A 27,954-nucleotide genomic window follows, 5' to 3' on the forward strand; every position below is an offset into this window, starting at 1 on the left:
TTGACCTACCAACAAGTCCAAGCAGCTTGGAAATCAAGCACAAATACCTACCCGATAACGGTCACTACTGCAGATACTCTGAGCCCTGTCAGAGATCCAGAACTGCCGCCATACACGGTTTATTGAAGTCGGTGTTGATCTCCCGTGCTGCTCATCCTGATCTAGGGGAGAGCCGAGCGTCAGAAGGCGCCCCAAGACCCAGACACCCCCAGAAGAACAAGCCAGACATCTTTCCCAACCTGGCCTGCACAGACACCGCACTGTTCCTCCACGCTCACACCCACTCCGCAACGCCACGGGATGCAAGACAACTCCGGAGCCAGCACTTCACGGCTCGTCGGCTGCCGTCAGTCTGTCTGTCGGTCAGTCCGTCAGCCCGAGAGCCGGCAGGGGCACGCAGCCCGGGAAACCGGGCGGGAACTCGCCAGCTCCTGCGGGCGCCCCGGGATTGAACTGCTGGCCTCTCCTTTCTGGCGGGCGAGTCCGCCGAATCTTCCTCCGCCCTGCGGCGAGCAAAGGGAAGCGCAGGGGTGAGAGACGGTCGGTCGTCGGGCTCGAAGGGGTTTAATCCCCTTGCGGGCCGGGCCGGGGGAGGGACGGAGCAGTCCGCTGCGAAGTTACGCCCCGGCTCTCCCCCCGCAGGCAGCCCGGAGCCCGCCGCACCCGGCCGGCGACACCCCCCGCCGCCACCGCCTCCCGGCCGCAGGGACAGCGCCAGCCACTCGCCCGCAGCCCCAGACAATAGGGAGGCGGGCGGGACGCGGCCGACCCACCGCGCCCACCCCGCGGGCGGCAGCGGGGCGGCAGCCCCCGCCGGGCCCGGCCCGGCCCCCCCGCCGGGCAGGACCCGCCGTCGCTGCCCTGCCGCCGCCGGGAGAGCACCCGGCCCGCTCCCCGGGGACGCGGGGCCGTGCGGGGAGCACGCCTCCCCGGGCGGGGGGGTCGCCCTCCCACCTCCTAGCGACAAGAGCCGCCCCTCCGCCCGCGCCGGCGGGAGACGCGAGCCCCTGCCTGACGGCGCCGCTCCGCCTCGCCCCTCGGCCCGCCCCGCCCGCCGGCCTGCCCGCCCGCCACCTCCGCTCGCGGCCGCGCCGCCATCTTGCGCTTCACCGACGACCGCCCCGCTCCTAGGGCGGGGGGCGGCGGGTGAGCCGGGAACTCCCAGCGCCGCCGCCCGCCCGGGCCCTCGCCTCGCCGCCTCCCGCGGCGCCCGCTCACATCCTCCCGGCGCCTCGCCGCCCCGGGGCGGGTGCGCGGGGCGGTCGGGCAGCCGCGGCCGGTGCCCCGGCTTCCCCAGCAGGGAGCGGGGCCGGGGCCGGAGCCGCCCCGCCGCCGCCCCGCCCGTCAGGCGGCAGACACCCGCTGGAGGGCGGCCCGGCTCCGCCGAGGAGCGGCCGGCCGTGGGGGACCTGCCCCGGCGCCGCAGCCCGGGGGCCGCCGGCGTCCCCTCGCCCTTCTTCCCGACGAGGTGCCGGCGCGCAGCGGCTGCGGCAGGGAAGAACGGGGGCGACGGGCCGGCAGTGGCCGGGCGGCAGCGGCGCCCTCGCGGCCTGCTCCTCCGCCGGCAAACTTCGGCTCCGCGCTGGCACCCGTTATGAACTGAGTTCTTAAAACTGGCTGAGTCAGAGTTCCCAATTTATTTATTTAGCAAGCGGCAACAAGCGAAACAGCGCTGGGCGGCCGGGGAGTCTCCTGCTCCAACAACGGACCGCACCCTCCAGGGCACTCTGTTTCAATCTTATACTACAAAGTATTACATAGTCATTATACACCTATACATATTCATTACTTGAACCCGCCTACTCCCGCTTCATATGGTAATTAGCTTATCAGTCCTTTAGGCTTGCACAGAAGTTGTTAAAACTACGGTCAGGGGTCTTCAAATCGTGGGGGGTGGTCTTCTGGGAGGAAGGCTGTGGGTCCTCCTCACGGTGTAGCTTGGAATGTGATGATCCTCTTGAGTCTGTAGTGTTCTTATCAATCTAGGCCCAGTAATCTCTTTGCATAATGAGATTCATGGTCATGAACATCCTCCTGTTTTATTCAATTATGCGCCTGCAATTCTCCACATCTTCTGACATACAGATGCTTCTTCTCTTGTTGTCCCCCCCCCTCCTTCCTGTCACTTTTTTTTTTTTTACACTATCAGGTTAGTTCAATGAAGCATTTGTTGTTAGTATTACACAATATGCAATAGTTCATATTACAGTTTGTTGAATTTGATGAACAGTCAGCTTACCACCTATCACAGCACCCTCCCGCCACACACCCAGGCGGGCGCTGAGGACCGCGTCGGCCGCAGCCCCGGGAGAGCGGCTTTGCCACCGCCAGCCCCGAGCATCCCTCAGGCGCCCCGAGCTGTCGCTGAGGGAGAACACTGCCGCAGGCTCCACAGACCCAATCCAGGGGCGAGGAGTGCAGAGGGAACGACTCTGAGGAAAAAAACACACACCCGTTATTTTTTTTTTTTTTCTGTCTTGTTACAGAACTTGGAGAAAGGGGACCTTTTCCTTTAGTACATACCTAGATATTTTAGTCAATATTTATTAAACTCCCCCTGCCTGCTTCTCAAAAATGTTGTGTTTATACGTACTCTTTCATCACTCTTTGCCTTTTTAGTTCGGACAGTAAAATGTGATTGTTTCCCTGAGAAAGAGAAAGAGGTGGCTTATGGGAACTGTTAAAGAGTTAACCATTGGTCATGGAAGATCAAGATTTACACCATTATAATTTTTTTTTAAAACTGCATAGGTACAGTATCCTGTTGAGACTGGCAACAGGAAGGAGTCTGATCAAAGCTTGGAAGAGCAAAAGTTCCAATCCCAGTAATGTTCCTGGTTCCTCATTTCCAGTCACTCCCGTTCAGTTTTTCCAAGCGTAATCTTGGGGAACACGGTCGGCGAACCACCCCCACAGTCCCATCGAGAATCGGTGACAGCAGCCAAGGTGGAGACCAAGAGAAGGAAAAATGACGTTAACTCCTGTATTACATTTCCAATGGAACACATTACACTGAAATGCAAGTTTTCAGTGTCGATTTTCTTCCTCCTGGACTTGCCTTTGCTGTATAACCAATACAGCAAGATGGGGGTAAGCTGCTCACATACAGTCCTTATTTTGAAGTCTTCAGACTCACAGTGGTTTTTAAGGGTAAGGTTTTGAATGATAAAAATTACTTTGCGATGAAAGTAGGTAGAGCAGACAAAAAAAACCCAACAAGGGGATTCATTTTTTATCAATACTCATCCAAACAACACAGATAGATGAAAAAATTCTGTGTAGGTTTGGACAAACACACTAGAAAGAAACAAAAAAAAAGAAAGCTAAAACATAAGAAACCAAACACACACAGAGGGACTGCAGTTAGGCATTCACTATCACCAGACATTCTGTATGTGAGATGACATTAACACAAGAGCAAAGTCTAGTGCCACCTATTTTATTGCAACTGATACAAAATTTTATTCTCATAAAATTAAGCTTTGCCTATCTTAATATTAATTTTAAAAAAATAACTCTGTCCAATTAACTGAGAAATGTGCTGGTTTGAAGAGTCATAAATCTTCAAAATGGGCTATTGCTTTGCTTTTATTCTAAATATATTTATCACGAACAATATATTCACTTCTATGTAATAAGGAGATACAATTCTCTCCAGGTTACTAGAAAAATAGTTACAAATTAATTCAACTACAAGATCACCTCATCTGCAACTAGCAATTTCTATTAAAATGCTACTCCCCAGTATCGAGATTGTCATTACAAGCAAGAATAAACTTTACCTTAGCAAGTTAGAGGGGTAAATCTTGCTTTGTTTCAAGTTAGGCTATTCTGACTGGCAAAAATAGGCCACAGCAGAAGTTCTTACATTTGTGGAAGGAGTGTTTCTCCCACATTCTTCAGGTTGTTGCTCTATGAAAACCACTTAAGGTGCTATCAGGTAATTAAAAAAACCCTCCCTCTGAAATGTGTGAAGAGGTTTCTAAAGGATTTACTTTTCATATACCAAAATGAGACGTGGTTTAAACCTTTATGTAATAAGCCATGGACTATACAACCCCACAGATTATTTCAGAAAAATGTATTCCCACAATGTGGAAAACAGTGATAAAAGCATATCACCTTTTCAACAGTTTTCTTTTAAAGAAAGGTACTGAAATTATCTGGGAGATATTCAGATCTGCAGCATTCCAAAGGCAATCACAGCAGTATGCCACATATATGTACATTTCTATATATAGGACAAAACTATCAAAGCACTTAAAATTTATTAAGAAAGTATTTTAAGATCTATATAATATATGTATAAATACGCAGAAGTAACCTTTGTTGAATTACACACATATAACAACATGGAATGAAAACATCACAAAGTATGCTGAAATCAATTTTATCACTGAGCATAACTGAAGGCTGCAATTTCTTTCTTCATTTCCTATTAAGAAAAAAAGACAGTAGCAGTCAGCATGAATATATGCTTAAGAACTCTGTTTATGTCTTCATAAAAAGAATCTGTACATACATGAAAATCTTAGTAATACTTAGCAAATACACAGGGTATCACCACCACAATGTCTTTCTATACCCACTAGTAGCTTCAAACACACCCTTATGCATCCAAAACAGAGAGGAGGCTAAGGAGACTCTATGGATCTGCATCAACAGTGCTTTCAACAGTTAGAAAGAGCAGGCAGTTCCTGAAAAGCCACAGCTAAAAGCTGGAAATGTTACTTTCTGCACTCTAACAAGTAATTCCTCAGAGTCCATCTCTACATACAGCAGAGCTCGTTCCTGACTGATTTGCACAGTCACTCTGAATACGAGATATTGTTATATATGTTAAAGCTAAAGGTAGAAGCAGAAAACAAAGAAACCCAGTCACTTTTAATTTAAGCATTAAAAGTTAAGTCACAAAAGCTCACAAGCCCTGAGATAACGTAAATAAATCCCTTCTCATGCTAAACTACGTCATTCTATGGGATGAAAGACGGGCACATATTTCAGGAATGGGCTCCCTGGATCCAAGTAATCCTCACTGTTGCACAATCAGAATGGAGTGTCTGTTCTAACTCTTTACCAGGTGGGAAGAAGGGATTGAGATGACCAGGGCCAAAGAGAAGAGGCTTCCTCTTCTTTAAGGCAGACTGAGAGGCATGAAGAATTTTATCTCTCTAAGGCACAAGCATCTCGGAGACAACTGGATTCAATGATCTTGAATCTGAAGACTGAATATCCAACCTATCTAAATGGATTTGATACTGGAAATGCCAGACTGGGACCATGGGTGCCTCTGGACGGTTTCTGCTGAGTTCTGACAACTCAGAGAGCCTCTCTTACAGGAAGAGATCAGAGAATTTGACTCGGCATTAAACCAGCATAGGCAGAAAACACCCCTTATGTCAAATTAAAGATGCTTGAGTCACACTAGTTAAAAAAAGGTTAAGATGAGACTACAGGAGAGTCTCAAAGTCTTGTTATGTCTCATACTTAAATTTCTTTTCAAGAACGGAATGACTGCTATATGAAGTATCACCACCTCTGCCTATAAGGGGAGAAAGAGGAAGCAACAGGTTGAGAAAAGCGCCCTCATTTCACAGCCACCCGCCCCTAAAAAGGTTCTGGAGAAGCACTACTGACAGACTGAGGTTAACTGCTTTTGAGAGGGCTGTGTGGGTGTACCCCTTGACTTCAAGCCTTTTCCTGCTGAAGCTGCCAACAATTATGCCAAATACAACAATGGTTTTGCAATACGGATAAATGTCTTCCAGACAAATGAAAAAGTCTTGTCACACAGGTAACTAGGCAGCAAAGAGTCATGCTAAGTAAGCGTGATGTCTAGAGTACATGTACATGCGTAACACACACATGCATAACAGTGATGGAAAGTGCTATAAGACAAGAAAAACGTACCTTCGCTAATTTGGTTTTGTCGTAATCTTTCCGATGTTGGTAAATGCAGTGACTAAGAACAGCATAGAGTTTTTCCAGCTGAAATATACTGAAGTTCTCAGTTGCCACAGTGACAAAATGCAACAGTTGCTGAAGAAAAAAATGGAAACAGCAAGTTGAGAATAGTGCAAGAACCTCTGCATAGGCTCTTTATGTTTTTAGAAGCTAAACAGTAACAGCACAACACAAGTGACATCCTACTTCCTTATATTGTTAAATAAAATGAGTGATGCTTCAGAGAACAGATAAAATACCTCACAAGATTTAACTGGAGAAAATGAGGTTGGTTTTTTTCACACTTCAGAAAAAAGGAAGGATTAAATTTCAGACAATACTTTATTACTGATGAATCACATCAACAATCATAACTGTGAATCAACTGCTTCCAGAACAGCAGGGAATGACACAATCCACTTTGTTGTAGGGCAGCTGCCACAGCAAAGCCACCATTGCATTTCATGAGAGAAACTGTTTCTGCAATGCAGGGCACCACACAATGGATCTTCTAGATACAGCTGTGCCAGCTGGAAACAGAAGCATCCTTAGGGGCTCACCATTACCTGAACGTGTACTGTGCCTACAGCTGCTGGCAGAACACATTGCTCAGGTGTCTGAAGCACATCAGAAAGCAAAGTCAGATCCGTTAGCTCCCGCCTTTAAACTGACGAGTGGATAAACTAGTAGAGTATCTCTGCCTGTAGCAGATGACCCATCTCTCACATAGTTGTTTCTGGTAAAGATGTGAATGTGATAATCTCTGGGAAAGCAACAGGAACAAGGGAGTGGCAGCACCTTCTTCCCCTGCTGTAGTTGTTTAGTATCTGGGTGGTGTGTGAGGCTGTGAAGATTAGCTTAACAGAGCAGCCATACCAAATGAAAGTATTACTGCCTCACAACTGCCCATCGCCAAAGTCTGGCTGCCTCACATCAGATGCATTTCATGACTGTGTCACTCCTTGCAGCTGAAACATATACAAAGGCTCTATCGTACTTACCACCTGCCAAGTGGACAATAACCCTGGAGCACATTATTAGCACCCTGACTCTATGAAAAACCTATGTGGCTCCTCTGCATACACAGGAAGACATGAACAAAACCCCCTCCCTGAAATCTGCTTCTGTAGGAAGCCAGCTTTAAAAAGTTAGTTTCACCTCTACAAATTAAGTCACAGCTTAAAAATATGACAGAACTGTGCTGACGAGCCCCTTCACCAAAGGGGATTCCTGTCTGGCCACAATTTCCCAAACAGGGGAAATATCCATGTAATATTCCCTTTCTCATCATGGCAGGTAAACAGCAGCCCTCCTCTGCATTGGCCAACTTCCAGGACTGCAACCTAGCCATTTTCTTAATTTTCCTCACTGCAATATTCCCTGAAGATCAGGTCCTTCTTCTACCCTCTCCAATTCATGTTAAGGAACCTCTTTTACTCCCTGCAGCTGGGCCCATCTTTAAGTCTTTCCCCAGTTGTAGCCTAGGATAGCAACTTCTCTCCTACAAGAGACTGGAAAATCCTTATCACACTGTAACTATGAATGCAAAATTCTAACACTGGATTTTGAAAGAATTTCAGAAAAGCAGGTATTCGTATTTTAGCCATGATGAGCTTTATGCCAGCCTGGTAACTTCAGGTTTAAAGTCATCACTTGTAGAAATAGAGGTCCTTTTCAGGTTCCTAATAAATAAAAACCTGCAAGAAACCAAACCAAAACCCCCAAATCCATCACAGAAACTGTTAGGACATCACTAACCAACAGTACCAGCAGGTTGTCAGTGGGCTATTTTAAAATTCAGCAAGTCCTCTTAAATTAAAAAAATGAGGAGAGAACCCAGTTTCCTAAAATTTAGTTCACCAAAAGCAAGAACAACAGTCTACACCAGGTGTGGAAACACAACAGTCATAGCCCATTACCAGTTCAATTACTTCACAAGCTATATATCCTCCCCATATATTGTTTTAATTGCCATTGTTTAATTGGCATTTAATTGGCAACTGTACTCATAGCAACAAAACGTCCCGCTTCAGTATTAACAAAACAGAAATTAGACTTACTGTGAACTGGTAATCGACAATCGTTGGCTGTGTGGCAGTCCCCGTGGATGGCTTGACATGTATCACCTGCTGCTCTTCGACCGGAGAATATCTTTCATGAATTACAGAGCATACCCAGAAATCTGGAATGACACAAATTTCTTAAGTCAGAATTTCTGTTTATCTGGAATACAGTATCAGTGAAGTATCCTGTACCTGGAACACAGTTCTTTCTGGAATGACAGAGACAAAACTGTTACCATTTTTTCACTGATAAATGCTTGACTTTCACTTTCTTTCTGGCAAAAGTCACTGATCCATAAAAATCAGCAACTCAGACACAAAAAAAAAAGCACTACGGAAGGCAGCAGGGGAAAAAATATCGTCACATTGCCATTACAGCACTGCATGGTAAAACTTGCAAAGTAATTCAGGCTAGGAAACACATCTTACATTGCAAACTTTAGGACATATGTCTTCTATTCCACATGTGACTCTGGCTCCACACTGCTTGAAGCACAGCTTGGTGCCATTTGAAAAACACACCTCAGAATCAAAAAAACAGCAGCTGCAAAAACCCATGAGTTTGGCTAGCATAACTAAAGGAGCGGCATCATTATGCAAGAAACATTGAGTGCTGGTTCTAGGGAGATACAGCAGCAATAACAGAATGGCATTAAAGATGACCAAATCCTACTAAGTAGTGTAACCCTCTTAGGAATAAAAAGGAGCTACATGACCTGTTTGACCTTTCACTTACCATTTGAATTTCCTTCTTCCAAACATTCTGCTACTTGGCAAGCCATCACTTCACTGTTCATTCCTAGGTCTGAAGGTTCAGGAAGCACGACACTCTTCTTTTCAAAAGCAGGCATTGTGAAAAGGAAAAATGTCTCATCTTCTGCCCCAGATTTATTTTCATTCCCATTTTTCTGTCGTTCTCGAAGTACATTTTCATTTTCTTCCACAGAGTAATCCCGTGTGGGCTCAACTTCAGCGTGATCCATATTAGAAACATGTTTTTCTGGAGACTCTTCACTGCTCTCTACCTCATTTTGCTCTTCCGGAACTTTATTTTCTTTATTGAACTGAAAATTCCTCCTCTTTGCCCTGATACCCAAAGAGCCTTTGTTCTTTTTGTATTTTCTTTTTGATACACCTACAAAGGGATACCAGAAAAAGTAATCCAAAACATTACCCAAGCAGTTCGTCCTTCCAAATCCAGCATCCTCATCTTACTTGACTTACAGGGAAAATGATCAAAGAAGCTCAAGTACCAGTGTCTGTCTCCCTACATGTGTCTAGAGAAAGAGTTGCAAATTAATGAGGTCAATTTGCTATTAGATTTTTCCATTCACAAAACCATCAGCTTCAAGATTTTTTGAGCAGAAAATTCTTACTTTTGATAGGAAGTATTACTGCAAAGCAAGGTTATTAGGTGAAGTTGCTTACTGTCTTACTCCGTGAATTAATCTAGATAAACAGAAAAGCGTTTGGAGACAAGCCCTTCTTCAAATCCGTTTTAAAGCTGTAAACTTCAAAAGCTAAATGTGTGTTGGGCAGAGTTAAAGAGACAATTCTAAGGGAATATTTACTGGAGAAAACATTGTCCGTAAACACTTATGCCTCATACGCTTTCTGATTCAGTTAACCTTGTTTAAAACATAATTCGCATTCTCGCCTTCCAGAAAAAGCCACCATTCTTTGTATTCAGGGAGTACCGCTCAAAGCATATGGGTGAAGTCAATGGCAAAATTCTCAGTCATGCCAGTGAGACCCAGGAAACTTCACACTATGTCATGTGCTTTAACGGAGACACCCAAGTCCCTTTGTTCTTTCATGTCCTTTTCACAGGAAGAGTGAGGAAATCATGATCTTTCCTTTACATATCTATCATGATTGTTCCCCTATTTTTTTTCCCCTTTCCCCCTTCAATTGGAAATCACAGGAAGAGGGAGCATAGAGTTTAGCATTTCTGGGCAGGAAAGGGAAAAATGCTGTTATTATATAACTAAGAACTAGTTGATTGTTCAGCAACTGCCAGGTACAACATTTTTGGCTTCAAGAGGTAGCAATTTAGGAGCCATTACATGTCAGTTGGGCCATCAAGGCCAGTATCTTACGATGTAAACTAACCACTGTACTTGACCTTCATAACCATACTGAATGAATGATCTCTGGATTTATCTCATATTTTGAAGCAAGTTAAAAAATATGATGACTCTGGCATGAAGAACCAGGCATCACAGTAACCTGTTATGTGATAAGAACAGAGAAGGCACTGTTGACTTTAACACCGTCTCCAAGAAAGTGTGAATAAAATGCCACTTGCCTTTAGAGCAGGGTGTACTGGAATTTATCGGTGCTGCTGGCATCTTCATTTTTTCATTACACTTTGGTTCTGTTTCCTTATACCCAGGAACAGAGTTCGGCTTTGGCATTGCACAGCAGTAAGATGGAGTATATGTTGAAGAGCTACAGCCTTGCAGGAAAGAAGAGACCAAAGAATTGTGTCTTGCATTGTTGGTCACAAATACTAAGACAAGTATTAAAGTCCTTAGCGTCAAAAAACATACCTCTTTCCTTACGAGATTCTTCAATCGCCTCACAGCATTGTTCAAAATCTTTGTCCAGTTCTGCCCTCACTATGGCGTATGCAGTATCTCTCAAAGTACAAGCTCTGTGCCTAATGAGGCAACCTGAAATTTTACAGGCAGAACTGAGTATTTTCTACCAGCCAATGAAATCCTTTATTTTGACTACTTAGAAAGATTTGTTCTTGTCATAGGTAGGTTATGAAAGGTTATCTCAGTGCATATTTTCCACATATATATATCTCCACATATATATATATATATATCCTCACATATATATATATATTTATATATATATATAAAAAATATATATTTATATATATATTTATATATAGATATATAAACCAACATAAGAGTTAATTATTAAAGCAAAAGCACTAGTTACTGATCAACACTTCTATCGCCATTTCACACCCACGTAGTTCAACGCTACAACACTAGCAACCTGGCAAGAAACGCTCTCTGTGGGTGTTTAAAATGATCTAATCCCACAGATGACATCTATCAATTTATAAATTTAAAATTTTTCCAAATCCAGGATAAAAACACATCCTCACCTCCACGATCTTCAGCTGTGTTGTACTCTAAAGCATTGCTGCAGATTAGATCAATGTCTTTTAGAAAATCTTCTGCAGTCAGGTACTGGTGCAAGTCAATCTTAGAAAGAATGGTCGACAGGTCCATGGGCTGCTTAATAACTCTGGCATAATCAGATGCCTACAAATGAAATAAACATGCTCAGAGATTTAACACATTGTCTACCAAAATTAATTATTTTAATAAAGTCAAATAAAGTACTTTGTAAAAACCCCAAATATTTACGATCCATCCGAAAACACAGAAATTAACAAGTTCTTTTCTTGAAAATAGAAGGGCTACTTCAACTGGCTTTGAAGAAACAGACCAGAAGAGGGAAAGAAAGCAGCAGGGAGGTCAGAAGCCTGTGTGGGGCAGGGAAGAAAACAGACACCCAGAGTGGGATTCATTTCACTTTGCTTCAGAAAATCCCAGCCAAGAAACCTTTCTCAGTGAAGCCACCTAAGATTCTCTTTGTTGTTGGAGGCAAGGAAAAGGCTGCAGGAATTACACCATGGAAGCATCTGTCCTAGACATCTAGTTTAGAATGAGTTAACTGGACCCAGAGGTGCTGATTTCTTTTCTCAGACCATAAAAGGAGCCTAATGACTAGTTTAGGTGAGGACATCTATGTTTGCTTAGATTATTCACATCTCGGAAACTAGAAGTAAAGGGAAAAACAAGTCAGTGGATGCTTAGGGGAGCAGGACTTTGCTGAAACTCAAAGCTCTATTAAAACTACAGCTGACATGGAAGTATATGTCCCTGGCTTAGACTTATTCAATAAATTCAATGAGAAAGAGACTCAGAAGTGTATGGGAGGAAGAAGAAACCATACAGCCCTTACGGTTGATCTCATACTGAGGAGCCCCAGATGAAACGGAGAATAGAATCTTAACATTTATTTTAAAACTACTGCTTCTACTCTTGTTCTCAAAGAAACTACCAACAGTCAGTGAAAGAGCTTTAGACTTTATTGAAACAGTCCTATAGATACTGTTTCGAATAAAGAAAGAGATCTCTCTGCTTTTCAGTGCTGTAACACGCCTACACGTCAAAGCCTTTTAATGAGCAAACTGTGTTGATGTTTGGTCTAACTGGTAGTTGGACTAGATGACTGCCACAGGTCCCTTCTGACTAAAATATTCTAAAATTCTAATGGCATTTTAGAAGGAACCCAGGGCGTCCAGTGAATAGTCAAGTAACAGACACTCGAGAGCCTCAAGGAGTCAGCAAAAGCAAAATTCACTTCCTGCTTCTTGACAGACCAGAACAGTATGGTCCGAAAAACAAAGATAAACCTTCCTATAAAGAGAACACAAACACTGAGAAATAGACAGAGAGAAATGATGAATACACACGGATAAAATGGTATTAAAGGACAACAGTCATTTACCTCCCCTGGGTTAACAGGCTTTGTAAATGCTCTGAAACATCCATCAGCGGCAAGTCTGAGAGTCACATTCCGTAAGAAAACCCTAAGGTGATGCAACATCTCCTCCTTCTGCTCCTCCGGCTGTCTTATTTCTTTCTCTGTCAGCTCTTGAGGCTTAGGCGGCAGTGCTACAGGCAGTTCTTCAGGCAGTTCTTCCAGTGGCTGACAAGCTTAAATCAATCAGAAACTTCTACTCAATTTATGGTACTCAAACATAAGCATATGGAAAATTATTGATAGAAAATTACCACCACAGCAAATACTGTGTACCTATTAACTTACAGCTAGAGAAGTATATCCTCACCTGCGTTGCCCTTTGATGCAGGAAGTTTAGCAGCTTGATTTATAATTAAGTCCTCAAAAAACTTTCTTCTTTTGTCCTTATTAGGCAAGTGGAGTTGGAAAACTTCATAATCATTAATAAACAAGTCTTTTATCTAAAACATGAGGAGAAAAGATATTACAGATAGAAGGCTACACAAGTTTATATTCTCTTCCAAAAAGATGAGTACCTTTCTAAATTAGACCGAATAATCATCTAGACAAGACAAACTGTGAAAAAGTTATCTTCTTGGCCTTAAAAGGCTAGATTTTCATAGGTTAGCACGGCAGATTACGTATCTTCTCTAAGAAACTCCCCTAGAGCTCAAGCCCAGCAAAGGGACCATATGACACACTGATAAAGTGGTGACATTCACCACCTCCAAGACTGATGATTTTGCATTTACCTGCCTTGCTGCCCTTTAGTTTGAATCTTTATGGCAACTACAGAAGGAACGGGCAGGGTTCAGCAGATGAGTGAGGGCTTTTTGGTTTGGGTTTTTTGAAAATTAATTTCAGTGAGGTGTCTGAAGTTGCATACTTCCAAGTTTTACTCCCATTTTTCAATCTCTACTACCAAAAGGTATGGAAGGAATTTCAATACTTAATTTAGAAGGAATTTATTAACAGCTTAAAAACTTCTGTAGAAAGTTAAACTGTTTCAAAGCCCCTGATGATAAAACCATCTAGCTAAGCAAACACACCTCCCCCCCCCCCCCCCAGTAACTGAGACAAGGTAATCAGAGCAGCATATTCACATTTGGAACACCTTTCTTTAATGCACACTCTCAGATGTCTAGAAAGCCACGCATGTACTCCTACTGAATTGTGTTAAGGAATACAGGTGAAAATCTGCTACCAAGTTAGAGAAGTTGGAACGTAGCTTTCTAATTTGTAAAGCGTTCACTTACATGGAGATTGAAATTTTTATGGAGGTATTTAAATTTGAAATGACATTCTGTCATTAATGGTGTGACCACTCTATTTTTTCAGTAAAAAGATCTTTCATTTTCAGTAAAGGGTTTTCAGTAAAAATATCTTTTTCCCATTTACATGGCAAACACTGTATATTCTTGACTAAGAACATACCTAACTATCTAGAAGTCACTGGAATTATGATCTGAAGTAAATTTATACATCTGTCTAATAAGCATGAATGTGCGAGAAGGTGGAAAAGTTGGGTCAAAGTCAATCTCTTTACTCAGAAAACACTTTACACAAATGCCTTCAGCATTGTTTTATTTAAGCAAATTTTAAGAGACCTGGTTAGGGTGCCTGAGTACTAACAGTGTAAATTTGCTTAACAGGGCACAGTACTCTGGTTCTTAAAGGACTGATCAATTAACAAGAAAGTGAATAAAAAAAAAATAAGACAAATATCAACAGAAGTACCTCGTTCGGGAGATCTGCATGACACACATCAGATGTTGCAAGCAGCAAAACTGGAGCAAATGCTGGAATGTTCCGCAGTAGTGTTATAAAAGTAGCTTTCAATGTAGGTCCAACAGCCTCCCACCACCAATGGATATGTGAGATGTAAATGATACTTGGTGCTGTTCTCTGAGCTTCTCGCATCAGCTGGTAAAAGAAAAGCTTGGATGAGAAAACTAAACCATGTAGAATAGGGTAACGAGTACGTCAAACTAAGAGTCAAGCTATCTTACGAAGCCAAAACATCAAAACAAACCAGCAGAAGAAGAACTTCTTAACAAGAAGGTAAAAGTTTCACTTTGACTCAAATATAGACATTGCTACGCAGATAGAAACAGATCTGAATTTCTGACCGATTTCAAAACTTCCTAGGCGTAAGATAACTCCTAAAGTGTTTCACAACTCAGCTGGTGTGGTGGTGTGCCCAAGACTAGCAGGAGAACAAGATAACCCTTCAGCAAGATGTACTAGTCTGGGTAAATCACTACATGACTGCAGCGACACCATTTTCAATTCAGAGTGGGCACATATTCAAGTCAGCCTGGAGCAGAGTCAGAACAACCAAAGACCTATGTGAGAAGATGAGGCCTGAGACTGTAGAAGAGGCCTGGTTACAATTCATAATTTCAAGTACATTTTGTAAGATTTGTGACCCTTCTTTAGCCTGTCTGAATAGGTCAGCCACGCACAGCCTCTCATTACCAAAGGATCCATCAGACCAGATCCCAATGCTTTGAAAGATCACAAGCCATTTCCTACAGGTAGTACCTCAACCACAAAGGAAGACATGCACCTACTGCATGAGGAGAATGGCAACAGTCCTTTCACATAGCAAATTTCTCTATGCACCCTTTGGGATTATCAGTATTCTGGGAGTGCCTGTCACAAGATGAGAAGTGCATGTGGTATATCTGGGCAGCGACTATAGGTTATAGGACTTCAGGTGCAACCACCACATAACAAGAAAGGAATTGCTCCTCTTATACGACTAAAGAGTATCTGGCCATGTAATGTGTCTGTCCTTACTTGTACAGCTCTGAAAAGCTGCTATTAAAGGTCAGAATATTTTAATACAGTGATGTCAAACAATGAAATGGATTTCCTGCCTACAAGTAAAAAGGAAAGCAGTGCTAAATCTGCTTACATTTAATTTTTCTAGTTAAGAACCCACACCATAGTACCAATGCAAGTGTTCCATGAATCTTAATGCTTCTACTGCATATACTGCAGCAGGGCAGCTGTATGTGTATAAAAAAGAAACACTTCTTTTCCCTAAAACCTCAATTGCTTTACCAATATAAAAGGTGGCTACAGAAAGTGCACGACAAACAGTCGGGCTGATGCAGAGCTATCTCCTGGGAGCACAGAGTCTTAAGCAGCAATGAAAACAACATTCTGGATCCCACCGAGTCTGGCAGGATTCCTAGCCATAATGAGACGTTTATTAGCAGCACCTCCCATCTTCTCCAGCTGCTAACAACATCCTCACTGTTTAATTTGAAATGGAAAATATGGGCATGTACAACATCCTTAGTGTCATCCGATCTAGAAAAAAAAGCGGATTTTCAGACAAAAGTAAACCTAACAGCACATTCAAGCCAGGCCAACTCCATTAACAATGAATTTTGCTTACTTTACTGGTTTACATACAGTTCATGTATTTTAGGAGATTAAAGAGGAAACAGATACCTGTGCACATGTTTCTTCTGGAGACGTGACGCTACTAAACAAAACAGCTAGGTCTAGTGCATAAACTGGAAACTTTTCCAGGGCATGTATTACTGCAGGTGCCAAATGAGAAGCTTGCCCATATCCTGAATCTCCAGTTATTAAGAACCGTGGCCTGCAAGATGTCGGCTGATAATGAGCATTTCTAGAACAGTAAGGAGAAAGTAAGTTTAAAAAGGACGTGATGAATAGGCATACAGATGTTATTTTTTTTTTTTCCTATGCACTTTTTTCTTTTGGTAAATACTCTCCATTTTCAAGCAAATAAGAAGCTGGCCTGTGATCAGGAAGACCATCACAGCCCATTTTATTACAAACAGGTACCCTACTTCCCCTAAGAAAACCTGCCAATCCCCAGCGTGTCTGCTCTTCGTTGGGCTCAGTTAAGTACCAGCTCTTCAATTCCACAGGGGGACTGTCCAGCTCAATACACACATGACAACTCATCAGTAACCTGATATGGGGGAAAACAACTCTCAGCACACACTAGTCTGGATCTCTTCACCACCCATACGCACCAGTTTAAGTAACTGTGAGATCTCTACACCTGTCAAGTTTAGCTGAAATTTGGCCATAGTTACTGGAGATTGTGGGAAGGAAGGGGCAGAACCATATTTTTAGAAAAAAAAATAACATGGGCACTGAAACACATTAGCTGTTATCTCAAGTGCACAGTTGGATCGGTTAAATTACAGCGGTATACTGAAGACGTAGAAGATTTAGATTTGTTTTATTCAGCCACTCTAATTGTTTCACTTTGAATTGTGCATTCGTTTCTCAGTCATGTTGCTTTACTCCCACAAAACACATTTGTGAAAAGCATTTGATTTTTCCACCCCAATACTGTTGTACTTTTACTGGGTGAAGTCCAAGATCCTAGAGACCTAACCAAGCTCAGCAAGTCCAAAGATTTTCTGGACAGCACAGTGACAGAAAGTGAGAAAAATAACTGACACTACAGGGATGACAGGAATCTCTTTTTTCAACTGTTGGCTTATACGACTTCCACAGTAAAATGTCAAAAGATTAACATTAATTTAGTAGGTGAAAGTTACAAAATGCAGACATCATTTATGTTTTTCTCACAGTGTTTTAACGAGCCCTTTCTCAATTTTGTTTCTGCTACATAATTTGCTACTGGTTTAACGCTCCTGGAAGGTAGAAGGTCAAAAGATGGCTACACAAATCCATAGGAGTTTTTTAGCTAGAAGGACAGACAGCACATTTCTCTGGTCTTGAGTCTTTCAAGGAATACCATGGGTTAAATCATGTTCTAATAGTCTGTAGACCACTGACTTGGGAAAAGAGGGCCGGGCCGTTCAGTTTAATGGGTTATGATCATGTACTCCGTTATAACATTAGTAACCAGCTGGACCTTCACCCTTACGTCTTGCAAAGACTGATCACACACACCCCACACCCCCCCCCCCCCGCTTTACTCCTTCATCTACCACCCTTCACATCAAAACTCTTTACAGACCCAGCCATCTTCAAAACATAAACATAAAGGGGATAAACATTTACCTGCTGAAAGTGAGGAGGCTTTCCTTTTGTCTATCAGACATATTATGAGTTGGCTCATCTTCAAAGATTGATGGTAATTCCTCATCGCTGTCAATCACATCATCTCTTAAAATATTATTTAAACTGTCTGAAAGATAAGTTTGTTAACTTTCCTCAATAGTCCATCTCTCAATATCACATTAATCCATTAATCAAGCTTCTAACTCAGTGTTGGAAACCACTTGTATTTGAGGGCACATGCTGAAAGCTATTTTCTGGAGTTCATTCTACCACAGATCTGAGACTGCACAAGTCTCTACAAAGCTGTCCTACATCCCGTGATTTGCGTAAGCTATTATCCCTCTGTTGGTGAAAACTTGGAGGTTTTTTTCCTTAGAATAAAGACGATTAGGAACAACTTCTGTAGTTCCCAGACACGTGAAAAACCCAATAAGGCTACTTCTTTCTGGAGGAGGTTCCCCCACTGGATGTGGAGCAATTAATGCGATTCATGCAATTAGTGCATGAATGCGATGGCCACAGACTTCAATTTGTCTCGGACTAGTAAGTCAGAATATAATAACCTACTAAATACGGCTCCTTGCCGATCACTGAAGGAGGAGATAAGGTAAAGCGGGCAGCAGAGAGAGAATGCCATTACCAATCCCCGAGCCTCTCTGCTTTGATTTGGCTGGTGGAGTTTTGCCTCTGTTTTTCCCCAATGCAAATACATCTCCCAGACCTACTGGGAGCAATATTGGTGGAATATTCTCCAGGAATGAGCATAACAACTAACTATTCACAAATTTCCATTAATCAGGAGTGGAGTGAGTCGATACATTTACTTGCTCACACCAACTGACAGACTAAACCTGATCAGGGCTGATACAGTCAGGAGCATGAGGTGACATATGCTATGCAAGCCAAGCCCCGAAGTATCCACTCCTAGAACATTCTGATCTCACGTGCAAGTGTACAGTGTGATCCACAAACATTTCAATTCAGAGACTATGGTTAAAAGTCATGACACCTAAACCAGTATTTAGCTTAAACCCCTTGTCTTGTGGTCCTGACAGTCTTCAGACAGGAATTAGAAGCATTCATGTAAAAATACCCTTGTCTCCCCATTTACACATTTATTTTGAAAGAGGTGCCCCATACATTAAACTTTAGATCCATCTCTAGAAATTACAAATACCGTGTTAGCTACTGTCAGAAACAGGGTGCTCTAGCAGAGAACACACAGCGCTCTATTCCAAACGACAAGTCATTCACAGCTCTCATGCAGCACTGTGCACATGCATATTATCACATTCTACTATCGTTACAGCTGAGAGGTTTGCCTATGTTGACTGCACAAACCAGAACTTTTGCCCTGGCAGAATTTTAAAGTGGATGTTCTTGCTGTACCTTGCTGTTGGTTCTCCTTTAGTGCAGTCTCTGCATGGGGAAATACTTTCTGTAAGGCTTGTAAAATTTCTGCTAGGGTGTTTTCAAGCAGTGGTTTTGAAATAGGGGGTAGCGGTTGCCCAGGTGAAGTCACAGCCCTCTGTGAAGATGGAACAATCTTCTTCATAGCCACGACAAAATCCTTTGCTGTTATTTTAATAGAATTGGTATCTAACTGCAGTTTCTCATCACTTTTGTATATCTGAGGATAGCAGCGACGCAAAGCACAGAGGGCAGTTTCAGCACATAACGATTTAATATCAGCACCACAGTATCCTAATAAACAAAACAAGAATCACGTTAGGTCAGTTTCAGGCGACACAGAAGTAAAGGCCAAGGTTTCTAAAGTGCAACCCTGAAAGACTCTGTATACAGCCCAACATTAACTGGTTAAGAGAGAATTTAGAGTGACTGCACTGCGGAGAAATTTTGTTATGTGGTTTGCAGCTTGATATCCTGCACTTATGAAGCAGCATCACAGTCAAAACTTTGCTCCCAAGGAAGATGCCCAAACCCCGTTCAACATTCTGACAGACAAAATAAAATCAAAAGAAAAGAAGCATCTGACATTGTCGTTATTTGCTCCCAAGACGTGCCAGTTGCCTCACCGCCTCACTCTGCAGGCAAGGCACAAGAGCTGGGGTAGAGCCTGACACAAGCCCAGATTCCTTGGGGCTCAGTCACATACAGTAACTCACTTAGTTTTCAAACTTACCAACACATTTTTCAGCTAGGTCTTCAAGAAACCTGTCCGATGGCTTAGGGTTCCAGCCTTGCGTGTGAATCTTTATAATCTCTTTTCTAGACTGGAAACAGAATGGTTGCCTTTTAGTTTGTCCCAGGTTTTTTCTTAAAAAAACCCTCAAAACCACAGAACAAAACCCCAAAAAACCTCACAATAATACAAATAATTCTCTTCTCTACTAAACTTCTAAGAATTTTAAAGTTCAGTTAATATGCTCTCTGCTTTTTCAAGCACAATATTTAATCATTCTCAACTTGTTACATTAAACTCTTCCTGGGGGTCTGCAGTGAAATCTAATGCATTTATAGCTTCCATAAAAAGTAAGTTTCCACAAGTAGAAGACCTAATGGTCCTAAGGAAGAACCTCTAGTGAAAAAATAACTAAATTATTTGCAAACAGAGATTTTTGACCAAAGAAAATTCTCTCAAATTCAGCAAAACTTCATGGTGACAGTCTCATTAGTTCATCAAATTTGCTTTTCTGCAGATGCATTCAAGGAAAACAGTCCTAGCACAACATTTCAAATTGCTACAATTGTAACAAAGAATAATAATTATGACTCAAACTACTGTCACTGATCCAGAAAGTGTCAAATGTTGCCTATCCTCATCTCCAATTAGCAAGACTTTCATTTAAGTATTTCCTGGTACATAGATTAATTAGGGCAGATTTCTAGATTTCCACAGTAGGGAGTAGCATATTTGATCTGTTTCATGGTGCCCCCTCTCCTGTTGCTGAGAGCAGGTAAAAACTGGAGACACATGTTTGTTTTAAATACACTGTTTAGTGCACTTTCACCAGCCTTCAATCCAGTAAGTGTTTTATCCTTTTTCCAAAAAGCACTAATAAAAGAAAAAGAAGTGTCAGTGACAGCCAGAGGGAAAACACAAAACCAGCCTTCCAGTTTTGCACGCTGTCGTCACCCTTTCAATATGTTTTGGTTGCTATAATATTGTAATTAAATAATTATAATAGAATTAGAATGATATTATTATTATTTGGTTGCTATAATACTTTCATTGCTTAGCTATCACCGTTGAGCTAGAAGCTTCCCAAGCCCTCCACCTGTGCAGCGTCCTTCACCCCTTTGTCCAAATCCCTGTTAATAAGTACCTCTCCCAGGATACCCAGCCTGGGAACAATCCAACACAGAAGAGCTGCTACCCCTTCACAAACCAAGAGCAAGAACAATTCAGGGTGAAAGTGCCCAAGTGAATTAAATAAGTAAGCAAGCATGAACTGCTTTGGCAACAGGAAATTTTCATTCACTCCTGCACCCTGGTTAAGGTTTTTGTTATCAAAAATGAAATTCTTGTGTGCACACCATTTCTTTCATTTCCAAGATGAGATAGCAGTAATTTGTAGCCAATTCATACATTCAATCTTTCTTAAACATTTGATAGAAGCATCCCATTTTCTTGGCTGGTCACAGTGAAACCAGAACTAATTACAGAACTTAATCATAAATATTCAAGTATCAGATCTGCCCTCCACAGTACAAGACAGTCTCTCCAGATATCCCTCTTTCGTCCACGTTGTACAAAACCAGTTTTGATTTTAACTGCTCAGTGATACTGCATTGTTACATGGTTTTGTTATAAAGATGGACTCTGCTACATTAGCATTAAGACAGTTTAAGTTCTTACCTCTTTATTTGGCAAGCTGAAGAGGAGCTCTCGATCAAAGCGTCCCGGTCTTCGTAAAGCGGGATCTACGGCATCCAGTCTGTTGGTGGCTCCGATTACCACAACCTCTCCTCTGCTGTTTAAGCCATCCATGAGTGCCAGAAGTGTTGAAACAAGAGAGCTAACAGGAAGATATAATTTTAATTCACTGGTTTAGTAAATTCTGTTATGTTTTACATGGCCTTCTCCAACGATCACCCCAAAAGGATAAGCTTTTAGTTGATTTTTAACAGATTAGTGACTCATTTGAAGACATACAAAAAATAGATAAGGTAACACAAGCCTTGTGCTGATCTCAAGCTTAGTGAATTGTTTCCAACTATTGTTTAAAAATCAACGGAAATTTAGTAGCACTGTATTACTAGTTTTCAGGATAAATGAATGTGTCACAAAGTTAAATAGGTTGTGATCTTCTTTTCACAAAGATCGAGCAGTTTCTACGTAGGTACAAAAAATGTACTACCTGTAAACTTGGTCTTGCTTACTGGACCTCACAGGAGCAAGACCATCTATCTCATCAAAGAAAATAATTGAAGGTCGCATCCGGTAGGCCTGGAATGAAAACACAGGAATGCTGACAGAAGTAAACCAGCACTATTTTAAAGAGAAAATGCATGAAAAACGTTATGGTTGGAAGGTCACTAGAACTAGATCTTCAGACTAGCATCAGGGATCTCTACTAATTGAGCAAATGGAGTAAGTGCCATGAGTAACAGAAGACAGCAGCCTATGTCAGCCCCCCTGAGACTGGGTGATAGGAAACAAATCATACCAGTACTTTTTACAGCTCTTTGGCAACCACTGAGAACAGAGCCGGGACTTAATTCAATTACAGGTTCTGGAAGCAAGCTTCCATTATCAATTTGAATGACCGTGCTTTTAGCCTGTATCTTTCTCCCTCTGATCTAAAGCCACCATATCATAAGGAGGTGAAAGTCCCCCTGTGCTCTGCACTGGTGAGGCCACACCTGGAGTGTTGTGTCCAGTTTTGGGCACCTCAATACGAGAGAGACAGCGAGGTGCTGGAGCAAGTGCAGAGGAGGGCAATGAGGGTGGTGAAGGGCCTGGAGAATAAATCCTGTGTGGAGAGACTGAGGGAGCTGGGACTGTTCAGTCTGAGGAAGAGAAGGCTGAGGGGAGACCTCATCACTCTCTACAGCTCCCTGAAAGGACATTGTAGAGAGGTTGGTGCTGGTCTCTTCTCACAGGTGACACAACAAGGGGGAACGGCTTTAAACTCCAATGGGGGAAGTTTAGACTGGACATTAGGAAAAAAATTTTCACAGAAAGAGTGGTCAGACAATGGAATAGGCTGCCCAGGGAGGTGGTGGAGTCACCATCCCTGGATATGTTTAAGGGTTGTTTAGATGAGATGTTGGGGGATATGGTGTAGGAGAGAACTTCGTGGAGCAGGGCTGATGGTTGGACTCGATGATCCCAAGGGTCTTTTCCAACCTGAATGATTCTGTTCTATGATTCATATCTCTTGCCTCTTGAAACCCTTTTTGTGGCTGGTTTTTTTTTTGGGGGGGGGGAAAGTTTGGTGGTGCGTTTTTGTTTTATTTTGTGGCAGAGGGTGGGCGTTTGCTTTGAGAGGTTTTCTTGTTTATTAATCTTTCACAGTACACCTCAAGATTTCAAGCCCCTAAAAAAACCCACTGAAAAAGGAAACACGGGCAATCCCATTTTAGTGGAAGGAACTGACAAAACACAAAAAAGAGTGAACTGTTCTTAAAAATACTCACCACAGAAAATTACAGTTACAGCTCAGAACACATAGCACATTTCAACCTTACCTGATCAAATAACATACGAAGCTCTCGTTCAGATTCACCCACCCATTTACTCAGGCAGTCAGCACCTTTTTTCATGAAAAAGGCTATTCTCCTGCCACCTTGGCTACATTCATTAGCAAGTGCACGAGCCACCAGTGTCTTGCCAGTCCCTGGCGGACCATAGAATAGGCAGCCTCTGCAATTACAAAAAAAAAAAAAAAGATTTAAGAAAAAAAACATTACAACCCCCATCCCTAAAACGCACAACTCTTCTCTCCTAAATAAAAGATTTCATCTATACAACAGCAGTAACAGCTGAAGTGTGAGAAAAGACAAATTGGATGGAAGTTTTGTGTTCCTGCACAATTCAACAAGGCAGCAAACAAAATGAACAAAGAATATAACACAGATGTACAAAACCCTGAGAAAAGATCCACAAGGACACTTCCAAAACTGATGACAAACCAACAGGGGTGGTTACAGCACGGGGGAACCAAACAAGAACAAACTTCAGTGAAGGATGAGACGGGGCTCTAACATGAATCACCAGTTCAGTTTTTAGTGATGCACTGCATATTCATTCTTGTTTTCACAAGAATCAAGATTTGGTAGTAAAGCATTTCATTCTCCTTCAAAAAGCTTTAAGTTACTGGATTTGGACTCCCAGACCATCCATTGCTGATGATAAATGAGGAGGAACTCTAAAGCTGGGAGGATATTCTGCATTTCCAGATAAACATACTCTTCATCTAAAAAAACTAATACACTGCTCTTTCAAGAGAATTCCAATGAAGAAAGAAGCAAAACACTGAGAGATTTTATTTTGATTATTTGCAATAGTTTTAAGTTCCTGAAAGCAAAGAATTTAAAGTCATATTTCAATGTCCGTGATCGAGTTTTGCTGACGAAGAGCATATAAAGCTAACAACTAGATCTCTAATAATTTCATCTCATAATGCAGAACTAATTTAGCTGTATAAGAAGTGGACACATTCTTATTTTAGCCCGAACACAAACACACACTGCAAGGTTCTAGTTGCAAGTCTTATCAATTGTAAAATTGCTACTTGAGCACTTGAAAAAAAAAAAACCACACAACCAAAGAGTCAGTGGGAGAGACAAGTGGACGACTTCCAAGCAACACACATGACTACCAATAATTAACTCCTCCTTGCTTGTAAACTAATTAAGCTGACTTGTACATAGCACTCAAAAACAACATAACGCCACCTTTTAAAGGCAAGACACCTTTAAAGTGTATTCTCACCAAAAACTAAATCTTTGAGCCCACACGTATTCTGGATTCTATCCATTTTCAAGAAATTACTTTTTGCTACTGCTAAAATCCTCATCAACATCACTGAAAATTTTGAAGCATGTAAATATATTGATACCTCAGTCAAATATTCTACGGAAAACAAGTGAATTATAGTTTCAAGCAATGTCTGTTACCTTGGCGGTTGAATTTTCAATCCCTGAAAGACTTCTGGGTAAAGCAGTGGAAAAATGACCATCTCCTTTAAAGCTGCAATGTGGTCAGAAAGACCACCCACACCATCAAATCGTACCTAAAAATAAATTCAGTAGAACACATTTTTGCATGTTAAAGAAAGCTGCACCCACAATAAGGTTCCATCAGAAATCACATGTCAGCACAAATGTAACATTCTGGGCAGTTTCAAATTGCTCGAGAAAAACCGTTAACCAAGGTAGCTGTAGACAGCACGTTATTGAAAGCTTTTATAAGCCCTGTAAACAATTCACTGACACAATGAACTAAAAATACTTACCAGACCATCTGTTTGCATTGGATCACCATCAGACAGACCTGTTCCAATCTTCATTCGATCCTTGTGAATTCTCTTCAACATATCTTTCCCAAAGTTTAGTGGAAGACACCTGTTTTGAATTAAGGAGAAAGAGAAAGGCGCTTTCTAACTTACGATGCAGCTAGAAGATTTTTGCTTTTACAATGATGGGAAGCGAATGCACAAAAACCTCACGAATTACCAGAAACTTCCTAAATAGTTAAATGTTCCTTCAAATGGGTTTACATTTAATATCCATAAGTAAATAAAGGAAAATGGTCACTCCAGACATTAAAGCATTAATTATTTTAACAACTCTTAGCACTTACGAATATCCACGCCAGTATGAATGCAAGAAACAGCTATGCTGTACGTGGAGACCATGAACTGACCTTGACTCGTGTGATGGAAGAACCCCCTAAAATACACTGACATCTTTTAAAGATTTTACATTCAAAAAGTTACAGCCCAAGGGGATACTTATTTCAGTGTGGATTAACATGATGAAGGCTGTCCACCAGTGCTGGGACTTGCTGAGGACTTTACGATATATGTGCCAGAAGACACACAGGTCTGAAAGACATCAGGCTGAAAACTTATCTGTTAAACCGTCATTAAAATAGTTCTTCTAGAGCATTTGTTATGTAAGAAAACCTCAGTCATTTCCTCTATTTATAACTTTTTTTTTTTTTTTTACAGTGGTTTTCTTTCTGAATAAACCTCTGTAAAGCACAGTAATTAAAACATGATATAAGTGTTCCTCCCACCATTCCCACCTAGAGATCAAATTGCTTCTTAAAAATCAATTCTAAAAATCCAGTTTTAGAGAGTCCAGTTACAGTTGTCACTATCAACAGATGTGATTAGATATTGCGACAGTTTAGAAAGTGCACAAGAGGAAGAGGATAACATTTCACAGTTAGGCAGATGCAAACTCCTCCCAGATTCTCCAATTTCATTAACCTTCTTAAATCTCTGTTATGGGTGTTCTTCCTATGGCTCTCAAACTGCTCTTCATCTTCAGATGACGATGAGGATGAGGAATCACTGTCGTGGACTGCCTGTCTCCGTCTGCATACATTGAAACAAGCAAGTAACCAAACTGAAGTACGCACTAAGTCATATTGAAATCTAAGTGAATTCTATCGCAGAATTTACTTTGAGATCTATTAAGTTTCCAGATCGTTTCACTCTTATGAATGAATCTGATTTCAAGTTACATTACATGACTTTCCTTGTGACAGCAAAATTTAGTTTTTCTTTGGAAGGTAAAATGTTTAACCAGTTCACAAAATTTCATAAACAGATTACTCATTTTGTCCAATCTTTCTCACACACACAAACAGAACCTCACTTAGCATTATGTATCCACTCTGGGAAACATAATCCTTTTTAACTTATTTAAAAATTTGTCTTCAAAACCCCTTCCTTCCATAACTGTCTGCTTTCAAGGATGCAAAACAAAGCGCTTCCTATCTAGCAAGAGACCCCATTCTCCATGCTCTAACCGGTTACAGGATCCAAAATCCCTTTGTCATTACTATTGCAATTTATAAACTCATTTAGCACTTTTCCTGTTTAAGAACAGTTTCTTACGGAAAAATTAACTGATTCCAGAGAGGAATCAGTATTTGAGTGATCAACAAAAAATTAAAACTTCCATACAGGTTCTCCCTCTATTATCATCAATTTTAAGAAAATAATTTGTATCCCTCAAGATTAAATAGTCTATGATTTTCAGACAGATATGCTGGCTTCAATTCCACAATAAAAGAATCTCAGTTCCACAATCTCTGCCACAACCTCCATAATCACCTTATCAGTGATAAGGTAGCATCAGTAAAAAGGCAGTAAAAATCCCTTTTTAAAAAATCTAATGGCTAATAAAAAGTATAGCCTCCCCCCCAACATTCGTTGTCTTTATACCCTCAGACCACATCGATAATCCTACTATTAACTTGTAATTACCACCAATACAGAAACCCTTGAAAGCTTCATTCAATAATGTGACTGACGGCACTATTGATAAAGAAGAACTATCACTATTCTATAGAAGAACTATACACCAACCTCTTATTTCTTCTGGAAGACCCTTGTGACTGGCCTGAAAAATACATCTTACGCTCTTCCGGTTCTGTTGAAAGCAAAGAATTTAGAACAATGTTACAGACAAGTTTAAGAGAAAGCAGGATAGTGAAGGAGGCAGAAAACATGATGTGTTTCACCCATCTCTAATTTCAGAAGAAGTTGCAAGTGATTTGGGAAGGGGATTTCATTTTTTGTAAATCAGTGCACAGTATAAATGAAAAAACACATACCTGCTTTTTAAGGAGAACTGAAGAACACAAGGGGAAGATTATCAAGTGTGTTTAATTACTGTTCTTCGAAGGATATGTAGGTAATTTTTTTACCAAAAATCAACAGTAAGTATGACAAATGGCAAAGAAAGATCATGTGCACAGGATACATGTATTTAATAAAATTTACTTGCAGAATGAAGGTAAGAAATGTAAATAGGAGTGTGTGTATATATATTTTCATTCCACAAAACCTCACTCATACGCAAGAAATTAGTCTGAAGAGGAACTATGCATATAACGTACTTGCCATCGGAGCTTGATAGCGCTGAACAGTTTTCCTCTGTCGAAAGTTGTAACGCTTTTGAGTGTCTTCACCATCACCTTTCGCGTCGCTTTCTTCCGATAAAACTACTGTACATTGATTGACAGAACATTAAATGGGTTTTAAGTACTGTTGCAAATTAGATTAAAAAATGCACTACACAGATGCCTAACAGGTTCTACTATTATGTTAATGTTAAGGACACAATAGATCTGAAAACCTGCAACACCTTAAGGCCAGTTTATGCAAAACACGTGCCAGAAATCAGAAAACACAGAGGAGCATGAAAACAGATATTG

At 41.4% G+C, this 27,954-nt stretch overlaps 1 protein-coding gene across 1 annotated transcript; it reads right to left on the reverse strand.

Annotated features, from left to right (window-relative positions):
* Positions 1-363: 363 nt before the first annotated feature.
* LOC141955000 (ATPase family AAA domain-containing protein 2-like) lies at positions 364-27,706 on the reverse strand. The gene is made up of 25 exons (XM_074895073.1): positions 27,637-27,706; positions 27,104-27,167; positions 25,997-26,104; positions 25,016-25,124; positions 24,678-24,793; positions 23,247-23,421; positions 21,914-22,002; positions 21,412-21,571; positions 19,735-19,825; positions 18,981-19,295; positions 17,592-17,718; positions 16,029-16,212; positions 14,301-14,486; positions 12,892-13,024; positions 12,549-12,757; positions 11,134-11,293; positions 10,559-10,681; positions 10,315-10,464; positions 8,743-9,141; positions 8,004-8,125; positions 5,911-6,039; positions 5,488-5,542; positions 2,594-2,646; positions 2,240-2,432; positions 364-503 (listed from the first exon to the last, which is right to left on the reverse strand). Exons 1-25 carry the CDS (start codon positions 27,641-27,643, stop codon positions 364-366), a joined length of 3,597 nt encoding a protein of 1,198 aa, XP_074751174.1. The 5' UTR covers positions 27,644-27,706.
* Between the last annotated feature and the right edge of the window lie 248 nt (positions 27,707-27,954).

The sequence above is a fragment of the Athene noctua genome, unplaced genomic scaffold (assembly GCF_965140245.1).
Source record: "Athene noctua unplaced genomic scaffold, bAthNoc1.hap1.1 HAP1_HAP1_scaffold_66, whole genome shotgun sequence".
Lineage (NCBI taxonomy): Eukaryota > Metazoa > Chordata > Aves > Strigiformes > Strigidae > Athene > Athene noctua.

Bases quoted from the DNA above. Each gene is read 5' to 3' on its own strand.
- LOC141955000 (XM_074895073.1), bottom strand. The intron at 19,826-21,411 runs GTAAGAACTTAA...TTCTGTTTCCAG, and splicing joins TCAGCTTGCCAAATAAAGAG to TCTAGAAAAGAGATTATAAA. The intron at 5,543-5,910 runs GTACGTTTTTCT...CTCCCCTTATAG, and splicing joins ACAAAACCAAATTAGCGAAG to GCAGAGGTGGTGATACTTCA.